The sequence below is a fragment of the Dipodomys merriami genome, unplaced genomic scaffold, assembly GCF_024711535.1.
Source record: "Dipodomys merriami isolate MVZ:Mamm:240054 unplaced genomic scaffold, mDipMer1.0.p SCAF_35, whole genome shotgun sequence".
Lineage (NCBI taxonomy): Eukaryota > Metazoa > Chordata > Mammalia > Rodentia > Heteromyidae > Dipodomys > Dipodomys merriami.
The window spans coordinates 14,855,281-14,881,065 of record NW_027205048.1 but is presented as its reverse complement, the minus strand read 5'-3'; the positions used below and the strand labels follow the sequence as shown (position 1 = coordinate 14,881,065).

Here is a 25,785-nt window from a genome sequence, read left to right as displayed (position 1 = left end):
CCTTTAGTAAGCCACTTGATCTCACCTTTCTGATTATCCAGACTTGTGAATGCATTCCACTCCCCTCTTCTTCTCTACCATCTCCTCGTTCTCTATACTGTGACTTCCCACCAAATAACATCTGAGTGGTGGCTGACTTACTCTCTTTCCTCCAATATTTTTTAAATGTTAATTTGGCAGTACTGGGGTTTTGAACTCAAGGTTTTTAACTTGAGCTACAATCCCAAATTCTTTTTGCTTTTTCAGTTAGGCACTTTACCTAGCCAGGCCTTCCAAATAGTTGGGATTACATCCTGAGCTACTGAGCACAGTGCCCCCACCCCTACCCTCAATTCTTGCAGGGATAAAAAGCTCCTAAACAGAGTGTGCTCAAATCAGTAAGAATCTGCTATTCAAGCTACCACTGTGGTCTTTTTCCTAAAGGTCTGAATACACTAAAAGAAATGTGTATAATCACATCTGCTGTTTCAGATACATTCAGCTAATTACTATGTGTTCTTGGCATTAACATTACAGTTTGGGTACTAGGGTTTGAATTCAGAATCTCACATTCTTGCTCATTTTTTGTTCACAGCCAGCGGTTCTACCAACCACATGAGATAAACCTCCAGTCTTGCTTTATTTATTTATTTTTCTGTTTAATTGGATATAGTGTTCTTGGATTTTTCTAGCTCTGAACTGTGATTTTCAGATCTCAGCCTAGGGTAGCTAAGATTACAGGCATGAGTCAGAACACCAGGCAACATTGCAATTCTGTAGTTCTAAATGTCACTGTATTTTTGACTGTCCCACAAATTACCACTATACCCATATTTTTGCTATTATCAACTTAAATGTGGAAACATTCAAATTTCGATGCCTTCACAGCTATCTTCTCTAATAAAAACACACCTTAGTGTTTAAGGACCTTAGAAACTGGGATGAGAAAGCTCTGCTTTGAGAAATCATTGGAGAAGCTGCATTCCATCTTACCTGTACAATTCCATTTACATGAAAACACATCACAAGCTCTGGTACATTGCATATCAAGTTGTCCAACCAATAGTCAATTCCAGTTAGCACATTAATTGGTTTGTTGTTATCCCTAAAAATATATATTTCTAGTGTTACTTGGTTTATTTAAGATGTTCTGTAACGAATCATATGACACGTATTTCCCCACTGAACTGTCTTATTCTATTCTCCCTCAATGGAAACTTCCATATATACTTTGTCTGATGAAGAAAGCACTCGTAGCTCAATGGTATGTTTGCATTTCTAACTGTATTGGTAAGCTTTCAGAGTAAATAAAGGGAAACATGATGGATGACTGAGCCTACCACATGCTCCTCACTCAACTCCACGAAATACTGATCACCACTCAAGCTGAAATTCACACCGGCTAATGAGAATTAGATTAAGAATAATCTGTGAACAGGAAGTTGGAAAGCCACCTCCTTAATAAACTCCTGTGTTGTCTCAAGCTACAGATTGAAACTATAGATTTAAAGCCAAGAGTAGACCACTCCAGCCGACTTGTGGCTCTATCCAATTAGATCTAGGACAAATACTTAGCTCTTGACCTTGTGGCATTTGCTGTAGGGAGGTCCTTCCCCACTGTGGCCACTTCAAATGGCAGGGGAAGGAGGGAGGTGAAGAAAATAATTGAAAAGAGGATGCCCAAATACAGAGGTAAAGCAGACAGAATGTTAATTATTCCAAAGACAGCATCTGGACAACACGCTCAAGGGGGCCATGTGTTGTTTTACCTGAGACGCAAGCTGACTGCTGGGTATCTGCCTCCACCAAATATAGGCATGTTAGAGCCAACCAACATGTGAATATCTTCAAATGTCCATAAAATGTTCCGGACAAAATCGTTTTTAAGTCCCTATGATTCAAAGTAGAAAAGACTGTAAGAAACAGGAGATGCACATTTTCCCCCCATGATCCACAGAGAGATCAGAACAAGGGAAAGAAAGAAGACATGGGCAAGCCAGAGCTGTAAGTGCAGAGATGTTTACAAAGAAAACTTTGTAAACTTGATATTGGGATCAAGTTGATTTTCTTCCCTGTCAATTCCAATTGAGACTAGTCTTGTGCTGACACAGTAGACCGAGGACTAGATGTGCCAACTTGGCGCATGGAAAGCATACCTGACTGTTCTCCCCGTCATTGAACAAAGTAGTCAGGCTTTGCTCTTTGGGTGCTGAGGCCACACGCCCCACTATGCATGAGGGCTCAAGAGGCTCACTGCCCTGTGGACGCAAGATAAGGAGTGATTCTGCTGCCAATACTTCGTAAAAAAAAGACCTGTGTTTAAAGAGTGTCACCCAAATCTCAGAGCACACATCTCAAATCCACCTTTGCATACTGAACCAATACAATTTCTACTCCTTACCACTGTGCTGTTTGCTTCAGCTCTAAATTATACCTGCTAGAGCAGACTATTAACATTTAGATCTTATGCAAATGAGATGGAAGTCTTTCAAGATTTCTAAGTTTTCAGTTCTTATTTTTAGGCAAATTTGATTACCCCTGCACTTTCAGCTTATACCATCTCCACTGAGCTAAAAATTCTGAAATATTTCAGTTATAGTCTGAGACACTCATTATTACCCTGATAGTCTCCAATTGAGCATGTCCTAATGTGAGCTTCCAGAATCCTAGACCTAGGACATTCAGTGAAAACTTTCCAGTCAGATTGGAAAAATGTCTCACAATATACTTTCTTACAATTTTACTCTTTCAATCTTCTTTGAAGATTAGCCATGTTTACTGCCCTACTTCCCGATATCCCCAAAGCCCCTTACAAAACAAAACAACCCCCCCTAAGTGTCTTCCAAGGTTTCCCAAACTAATCTCATAACATTTTCTGTTCTTAATATAGTCCATGGAATACATTTTGGAAAATACCTTGCTGTTGGGTAAATTCAGTCTATTACTCAAGTTTCTGTTATTCTTAAAAAACTACTTTGAATGTTTTATGTTTGTATTTGGCCTGACCCCAAGATGGACATATGTGCATGGTGCTTATTCAGGGCAATTCTGTCTTAATCACATGTATGTGTATGAGATTACCAGCCAGGAGATCAGCACTTATGCAGTGTTCCATTTCCAACTCCGGGAGGAACCAAGAACTTCAAACTCTTTATATTTTATCATTTGCATATGTAGACAAGTTATCAACCTATGATAGGCCCCTTCCCCAAATGAAATTTGCCTGCTGTGGCTGCCAGAAGAGCCTTGGCTCCACATTACAACATTCTCAAAAAATGTTGGCTCCAAGCCCTCCCATGGACATTTATGTAACTTCTGTATTGCCTGAAAAAGGCTGGAACCTACTACTTCCAGTTTGGGGAACAAGAATTCATGAGGCAATAGGTCGCAAACATAAATAAATCCCTAAATGCCAGAGGTTAGACTGTATAAAATATTAAAGTATTATTTTAATGGTTGGCTAGCTCTGCTAAGCTAATCCCACAGCTTCTAGGTTCTTCCTAAATGTGTGGAGGACACAGACATAGTGTAACAGGCATAGGGACCAGACCTCCAAGGCCAGAGAGCTGCAAGTCAACCCTAGCTTGGACTTCACCACTTGTGTGATCACAGAAAGGCCTGTTTCTTAGAACCTTGAATTTACTTATCTGTAAACTGCTATTGGTCTTACTACATATGAAGATCCAGGAATGAAAATAAACTTATACAAAGACACATAGCAAAAAACATGGCATGCACTCTGCCTGTTTCCTATATGTGAGAGTCTACAGATTCTCAAATCTGCAAGCTTTTTCATTGTAATTGTAATTTCTAATCAACATAAGAACACACTGAGAGAAAGGCAAAATGGCAGTAGCATAGTAGTGATTATTTTCCCAAGGTGCAGGTTTTGTAGACAATGAATACTAAATGAATTTTTTTTAAAGTCATTGGTAATAATCACACATGATTTAGTACATAAAACAGCTAATTATAAAACCATATATATATACATGTGTGTGTGTGCGCGCGCGCACGCAATGGGAGATCAAACCCAAAGCCTATACATGCTAGCCAACTGCTCTACAACTGAGCTACAACTCAGCCCCCTTAACTGCAAAGCAATTACCACATGACCTGACCAGAGTACACAGGACAATATGTTCCCTTCTGGTCACTTGGTGGCTACTACTATGTGACTTGCATACTAGGTAATTCTTTTCCTTTTATTTCCTTTTTGGGAAAAAAGTGAAATTCATTATCTAGTTTCTCTACCTTACAACCTATTAAATTAATACTAATAATTCATGAAGATTTTAAAAAGCTGGCTGAACAGTGTAGGAGGACATACAGCAAGAGGAAAAAATAACATTACCATGCTAAATATCTTACTTTTATCTTAAGATTTATCAATAGATTTTCCTGAACATACCACAAACAACATCTATATAGTAATTTTATTCTTTGACAGACATATAAGGACAAAAATAAATGAGGAAAAAGTAAAATAAAAACTATAAGAGATAAAACACACAATATAGTCTCTTCTAAAAGTTTTATAACATAAATGTGGGCAAGGACTAGAACTCCAAACGTCTTAAAGAGGTATTTTAGGCCTAACTAAATTATGAACAGGCCTATTAGACTCAGTATTTGGTAGGTACTTACTGAGAAAACCATAAACTTATTCAACCGGATACTGTAAAATATTTTGGCTTAATTAATAAAAAAAAAAAAACTAGTCTAACCATTCATAACAGATCTTATAAATTTTACTGCCAAAAAAAAAAAAAACCTACAAAAAGAAGTTACTCTCTAATTCTTAAACATAGCTTACAAAAGTACTCTCTGCCGGGCACTGGTGACTCATGCCTGTAATCCTCGCTACTCGGGAGGCTGGGATCTGAGGATTATGGTACAAAGCCAGCCTGGGCAGGAAAGTCTGTGAGACTCTCATGTCCAATTAACCACCAGAAAACCAGAAGTGGCAGTGAGGCTCAAGTGCTAGAGCACTAGCCTTGATCTGAAGAACTGAGGGACGACACCGAGGCCCAGAGTTCAAGCCCAACAATTGACAAAAAACAAAACAAAACAGAAAAACAAAAAACTACTCTTCCTATCTATCTGTTCTCTTAATAAAATAGCTGGTTCGGTCTTACTATATGAGTTCATTTAATTGGTATTCAAGTACTAACAGACCTGACTGGAAGCACTAGGGTCTTCAGAAACTGAAGATGGCATTTCAAAAGGAGCAGGCCATGAAGCCCCTTCAGAGTCAGGGGTGTCATCAGAAGCAGATGGTTCCTGCTGTTGCGCAGCAGGTGGGACAGGCTGGGCGGCTCCATCACCATTGATACTGGATGATCGGAAATGAAAACAATCACAAGGTTACTAAAGCTAACAGCCTACTCATTTGCAAGAATTAGACTCTACAACCGAGAATACATCTTATAGAAAAAGTATAAGAATATTAATACCACAGTAAAACCATTCATTTTACTAGCCTCAAAATAAATTTTAGATAAGAATCTCATATTTTCCTTAAGATAAAATAAACAAGAAACCAAGTACCTGTAATACAGAAATTTGGATAGGATGGCCTTCTGGTACCAGTGTTCTTTGCTCTTTTTCTTTCTCTGCCACTTCTGATCTATCAGTCTTTGATAAAACTCTTTCAACCAGGTCCAATCACCAGTCTGAATAACATACACAAAAAATATTAACCATAATACATATGTAGTCAAAATAATGTTACCTTTCTATGGTCTGTATCCCTAATGATCCTCAAAGACCTGTGTGTTAAGGTGTGACCCTCAATGTACAAGGAGGTGGTGGAACCTTTAGGAGGTGGACTGTAGCGGACAAAAAAAACAAAAGTAGGGCCTGGGAAGGTGGCTCAGTGGTAGAGTGCTTGCATGGCATGCATGAGGCCCGGGTTCAATTCCTCAGTACCACATACACAGAAAAGGCCAGAAGTGGTTCAACTGGTAGAGCATTAGCCTTGAGCACAGAGAGGCTCAGGGACAGAGCCCAGGCCCTGAGTTCAAGCCTCCCCAAAAAAGCCAGAAGTGGAACTGTGACTCAAGTGGTAGATTTGAGCACAGAAGCTCAGGGACACTGCCCGAGCCCTGAAACCTAAGTTCAAGTCCCAAGACTATCACACACATATAAAAGAAGTTCACATCTTCTCTTCTTCTAAGCTAGGCCAGAAGGGGTAGCTCTTGTCTACACAATTTTCTTTGTTGTAGGTATGACCTAAGAGCAGGTATGACCTACTTTGTACAAAACTGAAATTATCTGTGCATATGCTTTTATTGCTGAAGTATGAGCTGTTTAGGACCAAGAGCTGACTTAGTCTTATCCCAAGACCTTGCCCCATGTCCAGTATAACATGGACTATACAGCACTGTGCTCTTTTCAAAAGGAGATATATACTGTTGTTGTTGTGGGGCTTAACCTCAAGGTCTGGGCGCTGGCCCGAGTTATTTTGCTTAAGGGTAGCACTCTACCATTTTGAACCACAGCTCCACTTCCAGTTTTCTGGTGGTTAATTGGAGCTAGGAATCTCACAGACTTTCCTACCTCGGCTGGCTTTGAACCATGATCCTCAGATCTCAGACTGAGCACCCAGGATTACAGGCATGAGCCACCAGTGTCCAACTTCAGAAAAACTATTTTAAACATCACTATAATCACTGTAACTTATTTCCTTGGATGCACTGCAGAACTATTGTTTAAAGAGTAGCCTTTGAATTGGCAGACCTAACAACTACTTGTTTCAAGTGTACAAAGACAGGTATAGAAAGCAATAGAGAGCAAGCCTTGAGAAATTAAAAGCACTGTTCTGTGTTCTACACAAGTGTCCGTGGTTAACACTTGAGATTACTATTGTTCATAGGAATAGCTTTTTAACACTTTCCACATTTTCTGATAGCCAAGTTTTTACAGAATCTCCACAGTGTAGACGTCAGAGGGTTTCTCAAAATTTTAAATTTCACAGGGTTTTCACAATTTTCTTCATTGACTTCATCTTTTTCCTTGAAGGAATCCTTGCTACTAATACTCAGGAATTTTTTTTCAGTTATTTTCGATCTTTGATAAAATTCTTCATTTCCTTATTGCAAAAGTTTTCAGCTACATTTCCACTTTGGCATTCCTCTGAAACAAAAATCACATTTCCAGTGCTCTTGAGAGACAGAATAATGCTTTTCAGAAAAGCATTACCTGAGATGATCTCATAAAGAGTTCTTGAATATCCAGCTCATCAAGTAAGAGGGTCCTTCCTATGCGGTGCACAGCCATGCTTACATGGGACTTGCTGTACGGAATCTTCAGGAGCTTTTTTATGTTCTTAAAAAAAAATGAAAAAAAAATAGTTTAGCAAGTCCCTTTTAGTGTAATCTAAAATCTTAAAAAAAAAAAATTACTTCATTCAATTTAAAGGACAATTAACCTTAAGGCTACATGCACTGTACTTTACATAGACAACCATATAACCAGAGGAAAGGCAGACCTTTAAAGCCATAATCACCTGCGATCATTCATACTATGCAAATGTGATGACAGCCACACAGTGATTTTTTACATGGTAGAATTTCTTAAAGTGGGCATAGGTGATACTATTAACAGTGACTAGGCTTTTGGCATATTGGAAGAAAGTTACCAAATGAGGATCAGTAGACTTCAGCAACCTATCTTTGTAAATCTCAATTGGTAACATATGCAAAATAATCCCAAGCCCTGTAATCAATTTCAGTCACCATTATTAAAACACAACCATTAGCATTACTATTAATAGTTATCACTAAATTGCTTTGGGAGTTGTTCCCTCTTCTGTGAAGAAAGGAGATGTGATAAAGACTATTAAAAACCTTTTAAAACACAAGACAATAATCAGACAACTACTGTCCTATTTCATCATCAGTTTCTCCAGACACAAAACAATATAAAACACCAGCACAACCACCCTCAGTTACATTAAATAATAGTAATACTTACTTCAGAGTCAGAGACAACATCCACATCATTTCCCACTGAATCAATAAAATCATACGCCATGCCAAAACTACAGAAGGAAAAAGGGCCATTGGTAAAAAGGCAAACAGTATACCAAATTTCACTGCTTCTAGGATATGCACTCCATGTGCTAACATCTCTGAATCTAGATGAGTATCACCAGTGTGGGTGGCTAGTGTTTCTTCCTTGGTTGTACATAAAACAAAGTCTGAAAATTCCACACATCTTTAATTTGAAAATACACAGTAACGATCATGGAAAACAGTATTAACTACTACTGTGAAACCCTAAAAAGTATCCAGGGGAAAAACACTTTAAGATGTCATTCTTTTGGAGTTGGAGCTTTGGCTTAGGTGATAGCCAAAGTATCAGAGTTCCAGTACAAGTCTTGGACAAAAAAAAAAAGACACAAAAAAATTCATTTTTTACAACAAAATTTAAAACAACAAAAATGAACAAACCCAAAAACATTTACTAGGTTTACTTAACCTTCCTTAGCTTCAGTTTTCCTCATCTGCAAAACACTTAACTATGCTCACCTGGGGGGAAGGTGTTAAGTAGAGAGGACTCCAAGAATATGAATTTTAGCACATTTTCTCTCTAAGACCCCAGGACCACTCAACATTAATACTACCAGCATAATTTCAGTGGCAAAAATCAAAGGCGTGGTGAATACATGCAGCTGCTCACTGTACACCATGTGGAAAATGAAGTGTACAACTTGTGGGAAAGAGATAGGAAGGAAACACTGGAAGACAGTAGGGGAAGAGGTTACATTATCCAAAAGAAAAATGTACTCGTAACCTGACTATACCCCTCTGCACATTATCTTATAACAATTTTAATTTTTTTTTTGTCAGTTGAGAGGCCTGAACTCTGGGCCTGGTTCTGTCCCACTGCTCTTCAGCTCAAGGCTAGTGCCCTACCACTTGAGCCACAGCACCACTTCTAGCTTTTTTTGCTTATGTGGTACTGGGGAATCGAACCCAGGGCCTCAGGCATTCAAGGCAAGTGCTCTACCACTGAGCCACCTTCCCAGCCACGTGAGGGTTTTATATTTAGGATTTTTCAAACCAGACAGTCTACATTAAATGCCTAGCCATTTAATGAAAAATTCCAAAGGGCAGATCAGTAGTGGTATAGATTTGCCTACTCAGGTACCTCTGTGATTTTTTTTTTGGTTTCACAATAATCAGAAGGTTGGCAAGTTGTCTATAATGGCTAAGTAGACAACATCCATCTCTATTAATAATATAACAGACTTGAATATGCAGTACACTGCATATGCTTCAGATTGTATCATATTCTATTATCTAGGGGAAAAACGACTTTAAAAGTCAAAGTATGATCTTTAAATTTTTTTTCAGTAAGGTAAAGTGCATCACAAATTAAACTAAAAGACAAGTATTCAGAGTTTTAAGTGAGGTCAAGCACAGTGACTCATTCCTGTAATTTCAAGTGCCCAAAAGACAGAGAATGGGCTCATGCGTTCAAGGCCAGCCCAAGCAAAAAGTCAGCAATGAATCATTCTCAATCAATAAGCTAGGCATGATGGTTCACACTTGCAATCCTAGCTGTGCAGGGAGACTTTAGGTAGTGGGATCAGATTCTGATCTGAGTCTGGATGGGGGCAAAAACCTGAAAAATAACCTAGAGCAAAAAGGGGTGAAGGCGGGGTTCAAGCAGTAGAGAGCCAATCTAACCAGCACAAGGCCCTAAGTTCGAAATCCTTTGCTGCAGACAGACAAGTAAAATGCATTAGCTAAAATTTACCTTGAAAATGGCTTGCTTTTCTTACTATTGCCAAGAATGGTAGTTCCAGCAGGCCCTAGTTTGGCACTTTCTCGCAACCAGTTGGCAGGTGGGAGTTTCAAGTCTGTTTTCTCCTCAAGGCGTGCAAATGCTGTTCGAGGAGGAGCAGAAGAGTATTTCACCACAGCTCGGCTCTTCACTTCACTGCCTCCAAGAAATAAAGCTGATCCCTAATTAACACATTGAACAAAACTTTAATGACTCATCAGAATGAGACTCACCTTTAGAAAAGAACAAGAGGCCACAACATCAAGTTTCACAAAGAACATAAGCTACATGTTAATAATTAAAAATAAAATTGAGCATAACTGTCCCATTCTCTTAGCTCTTTTTCACCAAAATTTGAAAGGGATGAATCAAGAAGCCTGATGGTTATGGTTTTCTGCTAGAGAAAAAGCAATAAGCCTTTTAAAATGGATTCATGTAAGATGCAGAAGCAGAAACCAAGATTTCTCAATAGTGTCATGCCGAACTTAGTAATACTCCAGGAGCTGAAGCTGAGATCTGAGGATCAAGGTTTGACGCTAGCACACGGCAGAAAGTCTCTCAGACACTATCTCCAACTAACTAGCAAAATGCTGAAAGTGGAGCCGTGGTTCAAGTGGCAGAGTGCTAGTCTTGAGAAAATAATCTCAGGGACAGCACTCTGGCCCTCAGTTAAAGTACCAAGTCTCTCGCTCGCACTGTAATCTACCTCTGGTTTTACTTACAATACTTTGATTGCAATCACACGCATCCCTTCCAAAGTATTGGGCTAAGCCACTGGGGCCCTTTGGATATGCAAACATTCAACTACTGATCCATCGGCTCACATTCACTGAACCCCTAACTCCAAGGCAAGGCACTGGGGCTCCTCCCGGCCTCAGTCCCGCACCCATCTAAGCAAGGCCGGCCCAGGGTTCACGGATCCGACCCTGCCTTTTCAAGCAGGATACTTCGGTCGGGCCAACACTGCACTCGGTCCGGGGTGGCGAGGCCCCGGCCCTCCCGGCAGGGCCGCTCTTCGGACCGGCTCTTGGCACACCACAGCTGGGAGCAGGCCGGCCATGGACGCGAGCGCTCTGTAAACAGCTACACGCCCGGTGACGTCCCCGTCCGACCCAAGGTGCAGGGAGGTGTCGAGAAGGTTCCAGAAGCTGCGGGGAGCGGTGACAGCCCTCCCGGCCCGAGGGTCCCCGCGCCCCGACGGCTCCCTTCCCGAGGTGGACTCACCGGGGCGGGCTCCTCGGACTCTCCCGGGGGCAGGAGGCTGAGCCCTTCTCTGGCGGCGGCCCCCGCCGGCGGGGCCTCGGCCCCGGCCTCCTTGGCGTCCCCCATCACCTCGCTCCGGGAAGGCTCTAAACCACGGCCGGAGGAGCCGCGGCCCTAGACGGCCGCGGCGCGAAGCAAGGGCCAAGGCGCGCCACCGACCTCACTTCCGGCTCCGGACAGGAAGGGCTTGATGTGACGCGGTCAAGTCTCGCGAGCTTTGCCCCAAACGCCTGACCTCGTCCACTGCTGCGGGAGCCTTGCTCGCGGCCGGGGCGGGAGCTGTAGTGCGCCTGCGCCTGTCAGGGCCGCTCGGAGCTACCACGTCTCGCGATACTTGACTGGCAGGCCGCGCTCCTTGCGCGCAGCTGGGCTTTGTTGGCCGACGGCTTTCGGAGGGAGCCAAGTCCTCCGTCTCGGCGCCGCTAGCGGCTCCTGGCACCTGAATTAGTGACATCCGCACTCCTCCTACCCAGGCTTCAACGATCCCCCCCCCTCGTTTTACAGACGGGGCCCCAGGCCCGGGGAGGGGGAGGTGCGCCCCGAAGCGGGGCCCTGGGTCTGCCCCGACGTCCCCACAGCGTCACAATGCCTGCGGGCGGGACGGGGCTGGGCGCGGAGGCCGCGCGGCCTCGGCCTCGGGCGGTGGGCCTCGGCCTCGGCCTCGGGCGGTGGCCTCGCCGGACGTCCGCGCGCCGGGGAGACGCTCGGGAGCTGGGCAGCACGCACCTTCGAACTCGGTGCGCGGGGCCTGGCGCGCTGCGCCTCTCAGGTCCGCAGGTCCCTGCTGATCAGCCTGGGTCCTTACCTCCAGCGAGAGAAGAACTCGGAGGAAGGGAATAACACCTTTGCAGTGGACAGAAAGCCAGTCATTTCCAGGGTGAGACTGACACATGTTTATCGAAGTATAGGTGCTTGGAGTGTAGACACCCCCCCCCCACAGCCCCTGGGGGTAACACTTCCTAGGGTAAAGGAGGGTTGCTAACATATTTGACCTCTAGGGTGAGGTTACTGGCCTGGGCAGGTAAGTTACTGATCTGTTGTCTTAGGAACTATTTTGTCGACCCACCATAGGCTGGAATGGGTCTATCCTTTACCCGGTGTGGATGGGATACTCAACCATCGAGACATTCTGAAACCTTAGTGGGCCACCTAAGCTGGTTAACAGAGACCTGGTAACCCATCCATTTTAGGTTTCCTTTACCTCTGCCTATTGTCCAGGGCTATTTGCTACCTATTACTTGGGGCAGCAAGAAGGTAGACAAATAACTAGGGCCTTTTAAAATATGGAAGTGTAGGCTCCTTAATTTCTAGCTGCACCTGATATATCAGTTAAACTAAATGCAGCCACATCCCTCATAACATTTTTTTTATGTGAAAATTTCCTGGGACTTCTGGTGATATGATATTAAAACTTTAATGAAAAAGCAGTTTTGGCCTTTGCAGTCACTTTGGTTCTGTTGATTATTTAGGTGGAAACTGAGGGCAGAGCACGGAACCAGCCCTCCAAGAACAACTTGTGGCTGGAGGCCTGGCAGTGGATGGGTCTCTTACAGCCACTTACCAGCCAGGACTAATTTAGTTAATAGAGGGTGATTGATGCTGGGTTACATAAAGTTTATACATTCCTCTAGCTTGAAGGGCTTACTAATGCTTTCTTTTTCCATAATTAAACACTTTTACGTGCTATGTTTTTTAAAGTTATCTTTGTTTCTAATACAAGTGATTGAAATATACTTTGAGAAACGACATTTTTTCCATAAGTTCAATATTTTTTTGAGTCCCTGGAATTTGAACTCAAAGCCTCGTGGCTTGCTAGACAGGCAGACCCTCCCATCTCTCAGATCATAGCTCCAGTCCTGCTTTGCTTTTGTTATTTTTCAGGTTCTCAAGTGTTTGTCCTGGGTTGGCTTTGCACTGAAATCTTCCCAGTGGCGGGGGTTACCTCCCACTGGTATGACTAAACAGGTGTGCACCTCTATGCCAGGTTGTTGGTTGAGATCTGGAATCTCATTAAGCTTTTGCCTCTGACTAGCCTCAAACTTCCATCTTCCCTAACTCCACCTCCCAAGTAGCTGGATCACTGGCATGAGCCACAGTGTTCAGTCCCCATAATTTCAAGCTTTAAGACATGAATTTGGGGTTGGGGGTTTAGTTCAGTAGGAGAGCAAACTTGCCTGTCAAGTGTAAGGTCCTGAATTTGGTCCTCAGCTCTTCAACTCTGCAAAAAAAAGGCAAGCAAGCAAGAAAAAGTTGGATTATGTCCCAATATGTTGTACCAATGTCCTGTACATGTTCCCTGTTCCCAGCATTCAGTCTTCTGCTCTCTTGGGATGTCTCCATCATCGATGGCCTGCCCAGCCCTTTCAGACAACAAGTATGTTGGTTCTGGAACCCAATCAGGACCCTCACCTGTTTCCTCACTGCCTGATGTCCTCACTGCTTAAGATGTGTTCGTTGTATGAATGAGCTGCCAGTCAGGTGTGTCTCCAACAATTCACTCCAGTGCTGCACATCTGCTGCTACCTTTCCCTCGGCCAGGAATACCTATTCCTGCCTTGCCTATCTTCAAGATTCATCTCAGGTTTTATTTCTGACAGGGCTCCTCTGATATCTCCACTCTTTCCCCCTCAGGCTTCCTTTCTTTGTTCCCTTTGTTTGTACGGCTTTATCCTGCACTTGTCACATTACAGAAAAATTACCTGTTTGCCTGGCTTCCAGTGAGCTGCTCAAAGGCCAGCATCCTATCTGATCACCTCTGTTTCACCAACTTCTGGCTCCGCACTGCGGCAGAACTGTTTCAGCCCTCAGGCAATGTAGGGGGGAAAATGACTAATGCTGACAGGCCTTTAAAATGCTTATCAAAATGTTTGAGACATAAAAAATGGTGTTCTTGACTTTTTAATCTGCAAAATCAAAGCTAAAAAAAACTGCTTACTGAAGTAGCTTGGATGTCAATGTCATTAATTATTAAAGCTAGTATTGATACACAGTTTGTTCCATTCTAAAATAATTTGTAAGTTATTTTTCATTTGCAAAATCCCTTCCAATATGCAGGATGACTTCTGACTAATCTTAGCTAGAAATTCATCTAGTAATTTTGGGTGCAGATGTTTTTCAGGGGAAAATTAGAAATCTTAAAAAAACTTTTACAGTTAGGACAACTATAGGAAAAATAGATGTGGCTTTGGGGTGCTGCTGAAAATAGGAGTATACTACTAATACTCCTAACACAACTACTCAAGCCAAAGATGCCAAAACCTACACTCAGAATGTTTGGGCACGAGTTCCTTAATTTTCCCTTTCCCCCTAATGTCTTACACCTTTACTTATTGACTTGCTGGATCTTGCAAGTCTTTTGTTTTTGTTTTATTATCTAAATATGATATAATGTGTTCCAATTAGTCCTTCCCCATCATCATCCTTTTTTTCTTTTCTTTTTTTTTTTTTTTTTTGGTCAGTCATGGAGCTTGAACTCTGGGCCTGGACACTGTCCCTCAGCTCTTCAGCTCAAAGCAGGTGCTCTACCACTTGAGCCACACCACCACTTCCAGATTTCTGGTGGTTCATTCGAGATAAGAGTCTCATAGACTTTCCTGCCCTGGCTGGCTTTGAACCACGATTCTCACATCTCAGCCTTCTGAGTAGCTAGGATTACTGGCGTGAGCCACCAGTGCCCAGCTCATCAGCATTCTTTATTTCCCCAGCCCCACCCCAAATGGTCTCATTGTTCAATTTTATTCATACAAACAATTGCAACCAGATTTATCTCCATCTTTCCATTAGCCCACACTACACTCGCAACCCCTTAGTGATCAACAGTTCTCACAGTGGTCCTTCATGCCACATTTATATATAATTGCAGTTTATTGTAAAACTATTTACCTGTCCTCTTTGTCCTTTTTCCTTTCTCCTCACAAAGCTTTGTGTTTCTCACTTCTTGATACTGTACTAGAAGAAGAATTTTTGATGATAAGAGCCAATCCCTTTAAGAGGGCAGTAAAGTCAGAAAAGAGAATAGAATTGGCTCTCAACAGTTTACAAAACTTGTTCCATGAAGTCAGCGTTAGTAATTGAGTCGGCCTTCTAAAATGTTGCCAATCAAGCCAACTTGTAATTTGTTTCGTCATCAGTTGTTAAAACAGCCACCACCAGATTCTAAATTAGTACCTCTAGAATACTGCCGAGGACTCTACTCTTTAGTGAGACCACAGATCACCTCTGAGATCAGCATACCCCAAAGGGAATCCCCTAGATACAGGAGGACCTGTAACATCTTTTATGTTGTTGTTGTCAGTCATGGGGCCTGGGTACTGTCCTGCAGCTCTTCAGCTCAAGGCTAGCGCTCTACCACTTGAGCCACTGTGTCACTTCTGGTTTTCTGATGGTTTATTGGAAATAGAGTCTCACAGACTTTCCTGCCCAGGCTGGCTTTGAACCGGGATCCTCAGATCTCAGCCTCCTGAGTGGCTAGGGTTATAGGTTACACCAGTGCCTGGTTGTAACATCTTCTTAAAATCTACAAAGTACAGGCAAAGTACAGCTTCACTTACAATATACAGATTTATAGCTGCCACATGAGATGGGATATGACCAAACTAAGTATCGGTGACTTATGGCTACAGTTGCCAGACAAAATACAGAAAAATGAAGTTAAATTTGAATCTCGGAGGGTGAGCATCTTTGTCTATGAGCTTGCAGATAAAACAGCCTTGGCCTGGAACATTGCCAACTGGAGTGGCAATGGAGTGGCCAACTGGAGATTGTCTCCTGGGGGTTTTGTTCACAAGTGACAAACATCACTGCCACTTAGACTTTGTCACATAGGCAGGCCTGGCATGGCCAAGGCTGGAAGGATGTTGGTTAGTTGTGACTACCATGCGGCCTGCCACAGCCCATGGTGGCTTGGGTAGAATACTGGATGCCATTCAGTGAGTTAAACTTGATGCACACCTGGCTTTTAGGAGACACGTGCTGCGGTCTTAAAATGAAGTGAACATTTACTTGTGTTTTGATAACACTAGTTATCAAAGAACCAATCCAGAACATCCAGGTTGATCTATTGATCTATTGTAAGATCTATCCTTTTGCAGCTGCCAGTGGGTCCTCCTTTCAGTCTTGTTCCATGACCAGTCTACTGACCTTCCTATTTCATTAACTTTTTTAATGTATTTCATGTAAAATAATTGACGAAATTTATTAAATAGTGTCAGGGTATAATTTAGAGGAGGAATTAACTAAATATGTCTAAATTACTCCCAGACATTATTTAGTTGATTTGTGAGAATGATCGATAGTCTTCAAAGAAGATGGGAATTTTACAAGCTAAATTTCAGCGAATACCTCGGTGTGGTTAGTAGATAGCATTGAAAGAATGACTTGATTTGTTAGTCTTGCCACATTGTTGAATTCAAGTAGATGTGTTTATCTTTTGAGCTAGATTAAGTGATGACAGCAACCAGTACATTAAAGTTTAAGAATTTGGAGTCATTTCCAATTGTTGTAAGATTTTCAACCAAGAGTCTAAAATATGAAAGCTAATTTAATCACTTTGCTCTCCTTGAAAAATATCAATAAGAACAGAACTAGTTTTCTGTAAATAAATCATTAAGAATGCTTCCCGGTGTGTGTGTGTGTGTGTGTGTGTGTGTGTGTGTGTGTGTGTGTGTGTGTGTGTGTGTGTGTGTGTGTGTGTGTGTGTGTGTGTGTGTGTGTGTGTGTGTGTGTGTGTGTGTGTGTGCATGTGCGCAGGCGCGCACACCTGCACACAGGCGCACTCACACCTGCACGCACAAGCATGCACGTGCGTACACTGAGACTTACACTCAGTGCCTCCCTTAGCTTTTTTTGCTCAAAGCTGGCACTCTACTTCTTGAGCTACATTTCCACTTCTGGCTTTTGTGGGTTAACTGGAGATATGAGTCTCAGGTTTTTCTTCCAGAGCTGGCTTTGAAGTATGATCCTCAGCTCTCAGCCTCCTGAGTAGCTAGGATTACAGATATTAGTCACCAGCCCCCGGCTTAGACTCTTGGATTCTTTTGCAAACTTAGCATTGAAGATGTGCAGAATGCAAAATGAGACAGACAGTGGCAATGTTATTAGCATAGTTAAGTTTTACCCTCCAAGGATGATTAGTACCATCAACAAATCCAAGGAATGGTGTCCAAGTCAGTAGCCTCTGGTCTTCAGGTATGTGGGTGGCTGGAGCCCAGTTGTGGTCATTCTTGCTGCTTGGTGCGGAATGTGAAGGATGGATTCTCCAGTGAACTTCCCGATCCGTCTAACAGGCTGACACTGCTGTGGGTGCTTTGTGCTTTTACAGATACGAGTGTGGGTGCCCTGTGCTTTTACAGAGAGGAGTGTGGCCAGTGTAAACCCCAAGGAATCCTTTAGCTATTAAACATTTTCAGGGAGGGTTCCAATGAAGAGAAGAAACGGAAAGCATGCAGTACAGAGCCACTGCCTGCACCTTTTTATTAAATGAACATTATAAGTCCCCATTTGCCTTCCTCTTGGGCAATGGAGAGATGCGTTTTGTGTTCTCAAGGTCATGCTGTGGATGCTGAGCCTGGTAAGCAGCGTTTGGGGGAACTATGGGCGTTAGCCACCTATGGCAGGGTTTTTGTTTTGTTTTGTTTTGTTTGCGTATTTATTTACATTTTTTCTCTCCCCAGGAGTTGGAGCCATAATCCACAAATGTCATTATCCTTTTGCACACTCTTGTTTACTACCCAGAAGGCAAGAATATTGCATTTTTAAAAGTCTTGGACGTTCTTTCTTATCACAAATGATTTAGAGAGCTCTGACCATTCCCATTTACCCTGAGTGAAAATGACAGTCAAAACCTCACTTCCTGGAGAGCTTTGAGATTCTGCTACAAAAGACATTTTATAAGAACAAAGTGGATGAGCGTCATTTATATTCATCTGCTGCTGTGGCATTTCTCCCTGGAATCTTCCTCTTGTCTGTCAACATTGGGCTAACGGACTGACCTCATCTACATTACAAATACCCTTCTTTCAGCGTCTGGAGGTAGAAAGATACGTGCCAAACATGGTGGGAAGAGCAGCTTGCTCTCTGCTCGTGGAACATTTCAGGATTCTTTAGCTATAAATGAGTTGGACAGGACCAGTGTGGGTATTACGAACTGTGTGGAGAAAACTTGGGTATGAAATCAATAGAGCGCTTTGTGCTGCAATGAACGTTTATTATCTGCTTGCCAGTGATCCATGGAGAGTCACCAGAGGAAGGAGCCTCTGAGGGGTCATTAAGAATGCAACTGCTCTGGGCAGAGGACAGGGCGAGCTGGCTTCTGCTGTCACAGGAAGGGGGAAATTTCTACCAAGACCCATGGGCAGATCCTTTCTCTATGGGAGTGGGACCCTGCTAGGTGTGATTGAAGAGTCATGCAAGGGACTTCTGTCCCCAAAGGTCTTACTGAGTATCTTAGCAAAAGGGGGTGCTCCACTGGATTAGGTGGATAGAATTCAGATCCCAGGGGCTCCTAGACCCATTTGGGAATGTTCTAGAATGTGGAACAACCCAGGCGGTAGAGCCAAGATAGCATGACTGCCCCAAAGGTCTGTGTGCAGAGGTCCATACATAAATGGGGTTGGGGGTGCTTGGAGTAAGGGGTGCTGTGCAGGGAGGGAAGAAAGGAGGGAGGGGACAAAGGGAGAGAAGGAAGGAGGAAGGGAAAGAAGGAAAGGAAGGAGAGAAGGGAGGGAGAAAGGGAGAAGAAGGAAGAAGGGAGGGAGAGGATCTCACAGAGGCCCATATGGCAGAGCCCTTGCCCTGCCCAGAACTTGTCAGAGTCTGCAAATCACTTCTCTTTTGCCTCTTTCCCCCAAATCCTTCCATCATGAAATATTTCAAATGCAAACCTAGAGAGCACAATGAAACCAACCCATTTGCAGTCACCATGGTCCCTGGCAATGATGGGCACGTGGGTGCTTACTTCTGCCTGCCACCACCTTCCCTTCTCCAGGTGATCATTGAAATGACTCATCCTTAACTATATTTAGTATAATCCTCCCTATTGTATCTCTTCTTTCACTGTTGTCGGTCTGTTGGGTTGGCTAGAGAAAAAAAAAAAAAAAAAAAAAACTCACATGCCTCCAGAGAACCCCGAGCAATTCTGAGAGAAATGTCAAGACTGAGCAGCGTGAGGTAATCTGAATTTAAAACAAGTCAATGGGTTCTTGACTTCAACAAGCAGTGTGGATGGAAAATATTGGCAAGACCCCCTTCCTGCACTCTAGGATCTCTGTTCCAGGTCTGGGGAGGGGGAAAGGGTCATAGCAGGTACTGAGTCATGGCAGAATGTGGCCAGGTAAGGGCCCCTGGGGAAAGGTTTAGGTAGATGGGGTCGTCCTCAAGGGAAAGTCCCAGGTGTGATGAGCACTGGCCAGCAAGGCTGTGGTGCAGAGGTGCAGTGGGCGGCACTGCAAAGCCTGAGAAAGGCTGTGTGTTTGGGGTGCAGGGGTCAGGGTGGGCGGGGGGGAAGATGGAGAACTGGGCAGAAGTGAGCTGGTAAAGTGTAGAGGCCAGGATGGCAGTGGGGCAAGGAAGGCCATGCAGCCAACTGGAACATACTGTGCAGAGAGCCCAGAGGACGACACTGGGGTCACAAAGGGCGCAGTGGGGACACTGGGATCAGAGGAGACAGGCAGGCAAGTTCTCAAAGTACCTCGGGGGCTTCTTCCAGCTTCAGAATTAGACAATTCTTACTTGTAAGAAAACCAAAGTCTTATTTCTAAGAAAAATAAAGTTGGAAATTCTAGAAGCATGGCTGTTAAAACAAATTCTAGCCAGGTGATAGCACACATCTATAATCCTGGCGCTAAGAAAGCCAAGGTTTATAAGTTTGGGGCCAGCTGGGTCACTTAGTAAGTAAGATCTTGTCAAAAAACTAAAATCAGACAACAATTTAAAAATAACAAATGTGACTTGCAGATCACATTTAGGCAACAAGGAATCAAGGTGACTCATAAATATTAGAGACCTAGAAGGATAAAAACAAAGTCACATGAGGGACCAGGAGTAATAAAAGGAAAAGCGACACAGCAGCCAGACGTGCTGGACTCTTGCTCTCTAAACAGGCAGGATGAGTACTGAACTCGGGGCCTTGCGTTAGTGACCCCATCACTCTAGCAGTTGAGTCCTTTTGATTTTAGTTTGTTTTTAAGATAAGAGTCTTATGCTTTTGCCTGAGTGAGCCTCAGCTGGAATTCTAACTTCCACCTTGGAGTATCTGAGACTATAAGCGTACATCACCACACCCAACACTTTTAAATTTGTATATGAAGCTTGTTCATTACTTTAGATATATTTGGGTAAGATACACACACACACACACACACACACACACGCACACACACACAGAGTATGTATGTATGTATGCCAGAGAGGTATTACAGAAACAGAATGCAAGAGAGGTAATATAGGAACAGAGACTTCCTAGCCTTTTAAACTTTTTGTGCTAATACTGGGTTTTAAAGTGTTTTGCCCTCTGGCTTAGCTTTTTCCATAAAAGGGCAGGTGGCACTCTCTCACTTGAGCCACACTTTGATTTCCAGCTTTTTGCTAGTCAATTGGAGATAAGAAGCTCTTGGGGGGGAAGGGGAAAGGGCTGGGAAGGTGGCTCAGTGGTAGAGCGCTTGCCTTGCAGGCATGAGGCCCTGGGTTCAATTCCTCAGCACCACATAAGCAAAAAGAAGAAAAAGCCGGAAGTGGCGCTGTGGCTCAAGTGGTAGAGCGCTAGCCTTGAGCTGAAGAGCTGAGGGACAGCACCCAGACCCAGAGTTCAGGCCCCACGATTGGACCCAAAAAAAAAAAAAAAAAAGCTCTTGGATTTTTCTGCCAGGGCTGGTTTTGAACCAGGAGTCTCAGATCTTAGCCTTTGGAGTCACTAGGATTACAGTGTGAGCCATTGGTGCCTGGCTTTGCTTCCTCATGTGGAATGACTAAGAAGATAGCAAACTTTGGTAAAATGCTCACATTTTAGAAATGAAACAATAGCAACTGGAGTTTTCAAAAGAGTAAAGCTTTTTCCTTACAAATGTAAGCACATTTACTACAGAAAATTCAGGCAGCAGCAAAACGTACAAAGACAAGAAAATGTCTTGCTACCCACAGAACATAATGGATGGTAACCTGGAGTCTCATATATAATTTATGTCATGTGTATGATGGCCCTGGGACATGTGTGCATGAGCAAAGGGCTCCTGTAGTTTATCCCTGTCCCCACATTTGTCATGTTTATGGATGTCTTGGACAGCCCTTTCTATCACTGTTGATTGATTTATATCTCAGTCAATTCTTTGAAGTTAGAGTTCAGAGAGCATTCAGGGGATCCTCCTAGTCTCTAACTAAGGTATAAGGTTTATCTTTAGATACCCCTAGGGTAGGGTGAGTATACCAGCTACTCAGGAGACTAGGGTAGGATCACAGTACAGGTTAACTAAGAGGCTGTATCTGAAAAACAAAAACAAAAGGACTGGGATTGTGGCTCAAGTTCCAGGTGCTCAAGAGCCTGTCAAGCAGAAGGTCCTGGGTTCAAATCCTAGCGTAGGAGTATGAGATCATTCCTACACAGGTACCCCAGGGGTGGAACACAAGCAGAAATGGAACCATCCAAGTTTTCCAACCCAGATAAGAACTTTAAAAATGAAGCTACCCTTGCAGGGAGATGGATAGACCTAGAACAAATCATGTAGATATAAGCTAAGCTCAGAGATACATATGGCACATTTTCTCTCATATATGGAAGCTAGATCTAAAATATGCCAGGACATGATAAATTATACAGGACTCTAGACTTTCACACACAGTGAAAACAAAGGAAAATACTCTTAGGGGAGGAACACAAAGGCGCAATGACTATGTGCAGCTGATCATATAAAATAATATTTATCAAAATGAATTCCAGGAGATGAAAATAAGAATTTTTCTTTGTTGCTGTTTCTTGTTTTCCTTCTGTTTGTTCATTTATCTGTCTGTGGGAGAGCAATGGGGAGCGGGGGGGGGTAACAAATGTAGGGACAAATGAACAAATGCAACAATGGTACTCACAGAACACTTAGTTGAAAAGGAATTATACGCCTTGTGGATCAGGATGGGAGGGGAAAACTAGGAGAAAGTGAGGGAAGGGGTGACGTCCAAAAGGAAATGTACTCTTTACCTGACTTGTGTCACTGTAACCCCTGTACACCATACCTTTATAACAACAACAACAAGCCACCCAAGTAGTGAACTAAGATGAGGATGGGCAATCTTGCAGCCTGAGTGCCCATCGCATCTGTCCCTGTGGCAGGCTGGCCCGGCAGGAACCACCTGTGATAACAAAGACCATTATGGATGAACTGCCACCATTGCCTGAGGTCTGTTCCAGCCCAGGGGTTTAAATCAGATTCCTGTTACTGGCATACCATCTTGCCGTATGCATTTGTAAATACATCTTGCCAGCATATTTTATGCTTCAGTTAATTTAGTTGACATCCAATTTAGTTGACATATAAAAATAAAATCTATTTTCAGGCAAAAGACCCATAAAATAAGTGAAATGTTGTAGTAATAGGTTTCAAGAAATTAAAATGTAATATATTTAGGCTTCTATTCTAAAGAAATTCCATCTACAACAGTAGACATAGTAGATGTGTTTTTTAAAACTATAAATCCTTGTCAATTACACAATAATAAACATCAGTACCATGGCTGGGGGCTGGGGACTCACGCCTGTAATCCCAGATACTCAGGAGGCTGAGATCTGAGAAGCACGGCTCTAAGTCAGCCTGGGCAGAAAAGGCTATAAGACTCTTATCGCTCATTAACCATCAGAAAACTGGCAGTAGAGCTGTGGCTCAAATGGTACAGTGCCAATCTGGAGCAAGAAACCCAAGCCAGAACATGAGGTCCTGAGTTCAAACCCCAGTAACCCACACCCCCACACACAAAATGTTATGATATATTGGAAATTTTATTGCTTTGAGTAGTTTGTCATGAGAAATGTAAATTTCATTGAGACTTCCTTTACCCAAGAGTCTAACTATGAATTCTTCATGCTTTGGTGCTTAGCCTGTGATTAAGTCATGACAATAATTATAAACACTATCAAATTTTCATTGGGTGAGTTCTTTTTAAATTAATGTGGAGTTCTGTTTAGTATTCTGCTTGCTTATGTTTCCTGTCATTTCCAGTTGTCTACTTGAATCCTGTTTTTTAAATAGTAATTTAGCAGCTGATAATGTGTATTGATTTCAGTTTTGTTTCTAATTTACATTTTTATCTCTTTGGTTGATGTATTTGGCTGAATCATTTTATTTTCATAAGCACTTGTACAATTTGTTAATGTGGCTAGATGATTAAATTTGGCTTCTAAAGAGAGTGTATTTCAGAACATGGTCCCTGAAGTGAATGAGTGTGCCATTTCCGTTATGTCAAAGGGGCTAGTTTCTTACAGAAACTGGAAGTGTAAGTCTAAAGTGTGAGTCTTCCAGGTCGCTTCATAATTTCAAACCCGTGATGATTCATGGTAGCATGCTCCAGTAGGTGCTGCACCCTCCTCCATTTCAAATGGAGTTTTCAATTGTGATGTGACTCTGCTCATCCCACTAACACCTTCCCCACTGTAAAATGATGTCCTTCTCTCCTGCAAGCTCAACTGGCCCACAGTGCTCATTTCCTTACCTTTTATCCCATAGATGCTTTCTGATGATCACCACTCTTGTGAGAGAGAGAAGAGGAATTGGAGTGGCTAGAAAAACTAGGAGACTTCCTAAATATATGCATATATAGGAGTCATTTGCTCCTGTTCTTCAGCTCCATAATGCAATACATTTCCCCAAGGATCCCAAAGCATTCTTTATTAGTTGCCTTTCTTCTTTTCCTGGCATCTTTGTTTTCTCAAGGGCATCTTTGCTTTCTATAAGGACTACTGTGCCCTGTCAGGAAAGCAAGACCATTCTGTGTGCCACGGCCAACTTCCAGTCAGGGTATGCCTGTGCCCAGGACTCTTCTCCATGTCTGTAGGTTGCCCACCATGGCCACCCGCATCCCGTCCTTGCACTCTTACCTACGTGTTTCCTGCCCTCACCTGTAGACAGTCTCCAGAGACCGGGCCTCTGCTCTGGTGCATAGGAGCGAAGAAGACATAGTGGGTGTGTACACAGAGTAAAAAAAAGCTGAGTGTTAAGTGGCGTTGTAGCTCAAGTGGTAGAGCGCTCGCCTTGAGCTGAGGGACAGCGCCCAGGCTCAGAGTTCAAGCCCCACAACCGACAAAAAAAAAAAAAAAAAAAAAAAAAAAGCTGAGTGTTTTCCATTAGAAATAGGACATAGGCAAATTCTATGGCAAACTGACCACATGCAAGAGGAAGCAGGGAAAAAAATACCCCAGGGTTTTTCTCCTTTGGCTCCTATCTCCTATGGCTCAAGCCTACTTGGTTGCCAGAAGGCAAAGAAGTGTGTGTGTGTGTGGGGGGAGGCTGCTGGCCACAGAGGTCAGCCTTCTGGGCAGGGAGAGGATGAAAATGGACAAAGGAGGGGGGGGCAGATGGTGAACCACTTCGTGTACCACTCTCTTCATCATCTGCTCCTTCTGTCGTGCCTAGCATGGCCCCTGCTGCCCCTGCTGCCTCTGTTGGCCAGGAGACCCCTCCCTGAGCACAGCCTGGACCACCGGCCATGCTGATTCTCTCTGCATACCCATCTGGCAGAGAGCCTCACACACACCCACAGTCAGAGTGAGCACAGAAACTTCTCCCAAGGCCAAATAGAAATGGCTTTTGGATTACCCACCATTTGGCTGGATTATCTGCACCACTGCTTCTTTCTATTACCAAAGAGAGCCAGGAGGAGTCTGGACTGTCCTTGGCATTCCAGCACGACCTTGTGGAGGGCTGATTACGGTCCAGGATGACCTTGTGGAGAGCTGATTACAGCCCGTGTGCTGACAAAAGATGATGTTGAACTGTCATTCTTTTCTTCACTCCAGTTCAGCGACGCTTGATCTTTGGCCTGTGACTGGAACCCATATTGAAGAGCTTGTCATTGCGTGCAGTTTTGCTCGGAAGATCTGAATTTCAGACTGCAGGAAGGCTTCCCATTAGCAGGTCTGTGATGCAACCCTCTTTGTCTCTGAGCCATCCAGGCTCCTGTCTGAGGCTGCTCCCCAGCACCCCCTCCTTTCCCTTCTACCCAGTCATGTGCCACATGGCCACTGTAGAGACCTGGAGTCTGAGCAAGCCAGAGAATGAGAGCAGAAGGCATACTCTGAGGTCAGGACCTATGACCTATGGTGCTGGGGATGGCTCACCTCCTGGGGGCTCTTCAGTCTTCATGGAAGCATCTGCCTGCACGTAACACCCTTCCCTGCCCTCAGCCAGGGCCCAGATCAGACTGCTAGAGGCTCCTGTCCTGCCTGTTTCTCATTTCCAAGTCCCTTTCTGTTTCTGACCCCTGCTGCTACCATGCAAGCACTATTATTATTATTATTATTATTATTAAATTTCTATATTGCTGGCCAGAACATTTATGCAGGAAGTGGTAAAGTAACTTGCTCAAGGCCACACCTCTAGTAAGGGGCAGTGGCAGGGCGTAAGCCAGGCTGGTGACCACTGCAGCTTGTGCTCTGCCTCACAGGGAAGTCCCATCCCCAGGGCCATCCCGGGCAGCTTTGCCTAGAATTTTTGCTGCTTGTTTTCACACTGCTCCAACGTTTTCCCGATATACCAGGCAATCATGAGGCATTCGTGT

At 43.4% G+C, this 25,785-nt stretch overlaps 2 protein-coding genes across 6 annotated transcripts in view; one reads left to right on the top strand and one right to left on the bottom strand.

The window, feature by feature from the left end:
• The window catches only part of Edrf1 (erythroid differentiation regulatory factor 1), a 35,558-nt gene extending 24,172 nt beyond the window's left edge, over positions 1-11,386 (bottom strand). For 2 of the 4 annotated variants that reach the window (XM_069988274.1, XM_069988275.1), the window contains exons 1-9: positions 10,999-11,386; positions 9,748-9,956; positions 7,957-8,023; positions 7,183-7,308; positions 5,530-5,654; positions 5,158-5,314; positions 2,136-2,237; positions 1,749-1,870; positions 973-1,084 (exon numbers count right to left, since the gene is read on the bottom strand). In XM_069988274.1, coding sequence (XP_069844375.1) covers positions 973-1,084; positions 1,749-1,870; positions 2,136-2,237; positions 5,158-5,314; positions 5,530-5,654; positions 7,183-7,308; positions 7,957-8,023; positions 9,748-9,956; positions 10,999-11,103 — 1,125 coding nt within the window. In that variant the 5' untranslated portion in view covers positions 11,104-11,386. The remainder of the gene's footprint in view (positions 1-972; positions 1,085-1,748; positions 1,871-2,135; positions 2,238-5,157; positions 5,315-5,529; positions 5,655-7,182; positions 7,309-7,956; positions 8,024-9,747; positions 9,957-10,998) is intronic. The other 2 variants (XM_069988276.1, XM_069988277.1) reach the window with 1 other exon arrangement.
• A 29-nt stretch (positions 11,387-11,415) lies between these two features.
• Positions 11,416-25,785, top strand: part of Tex36 (testis expressed 36) — a 37,452-nt gene continuing 23,082 nt past the window's right edge. For both annotated transcript variants that reach the window (XM_069988279.1, XM_069988280.1), the window contains exons 1-2: positions 11,416-11,914; positions 25,025-25,142. The gene's annotated coding sequence lies outside the window, so the exon portion shown is untranslated. The remainder of the gene's footprint in view (positions 11,915-25,024; positions 25,143-25,785) is intronic.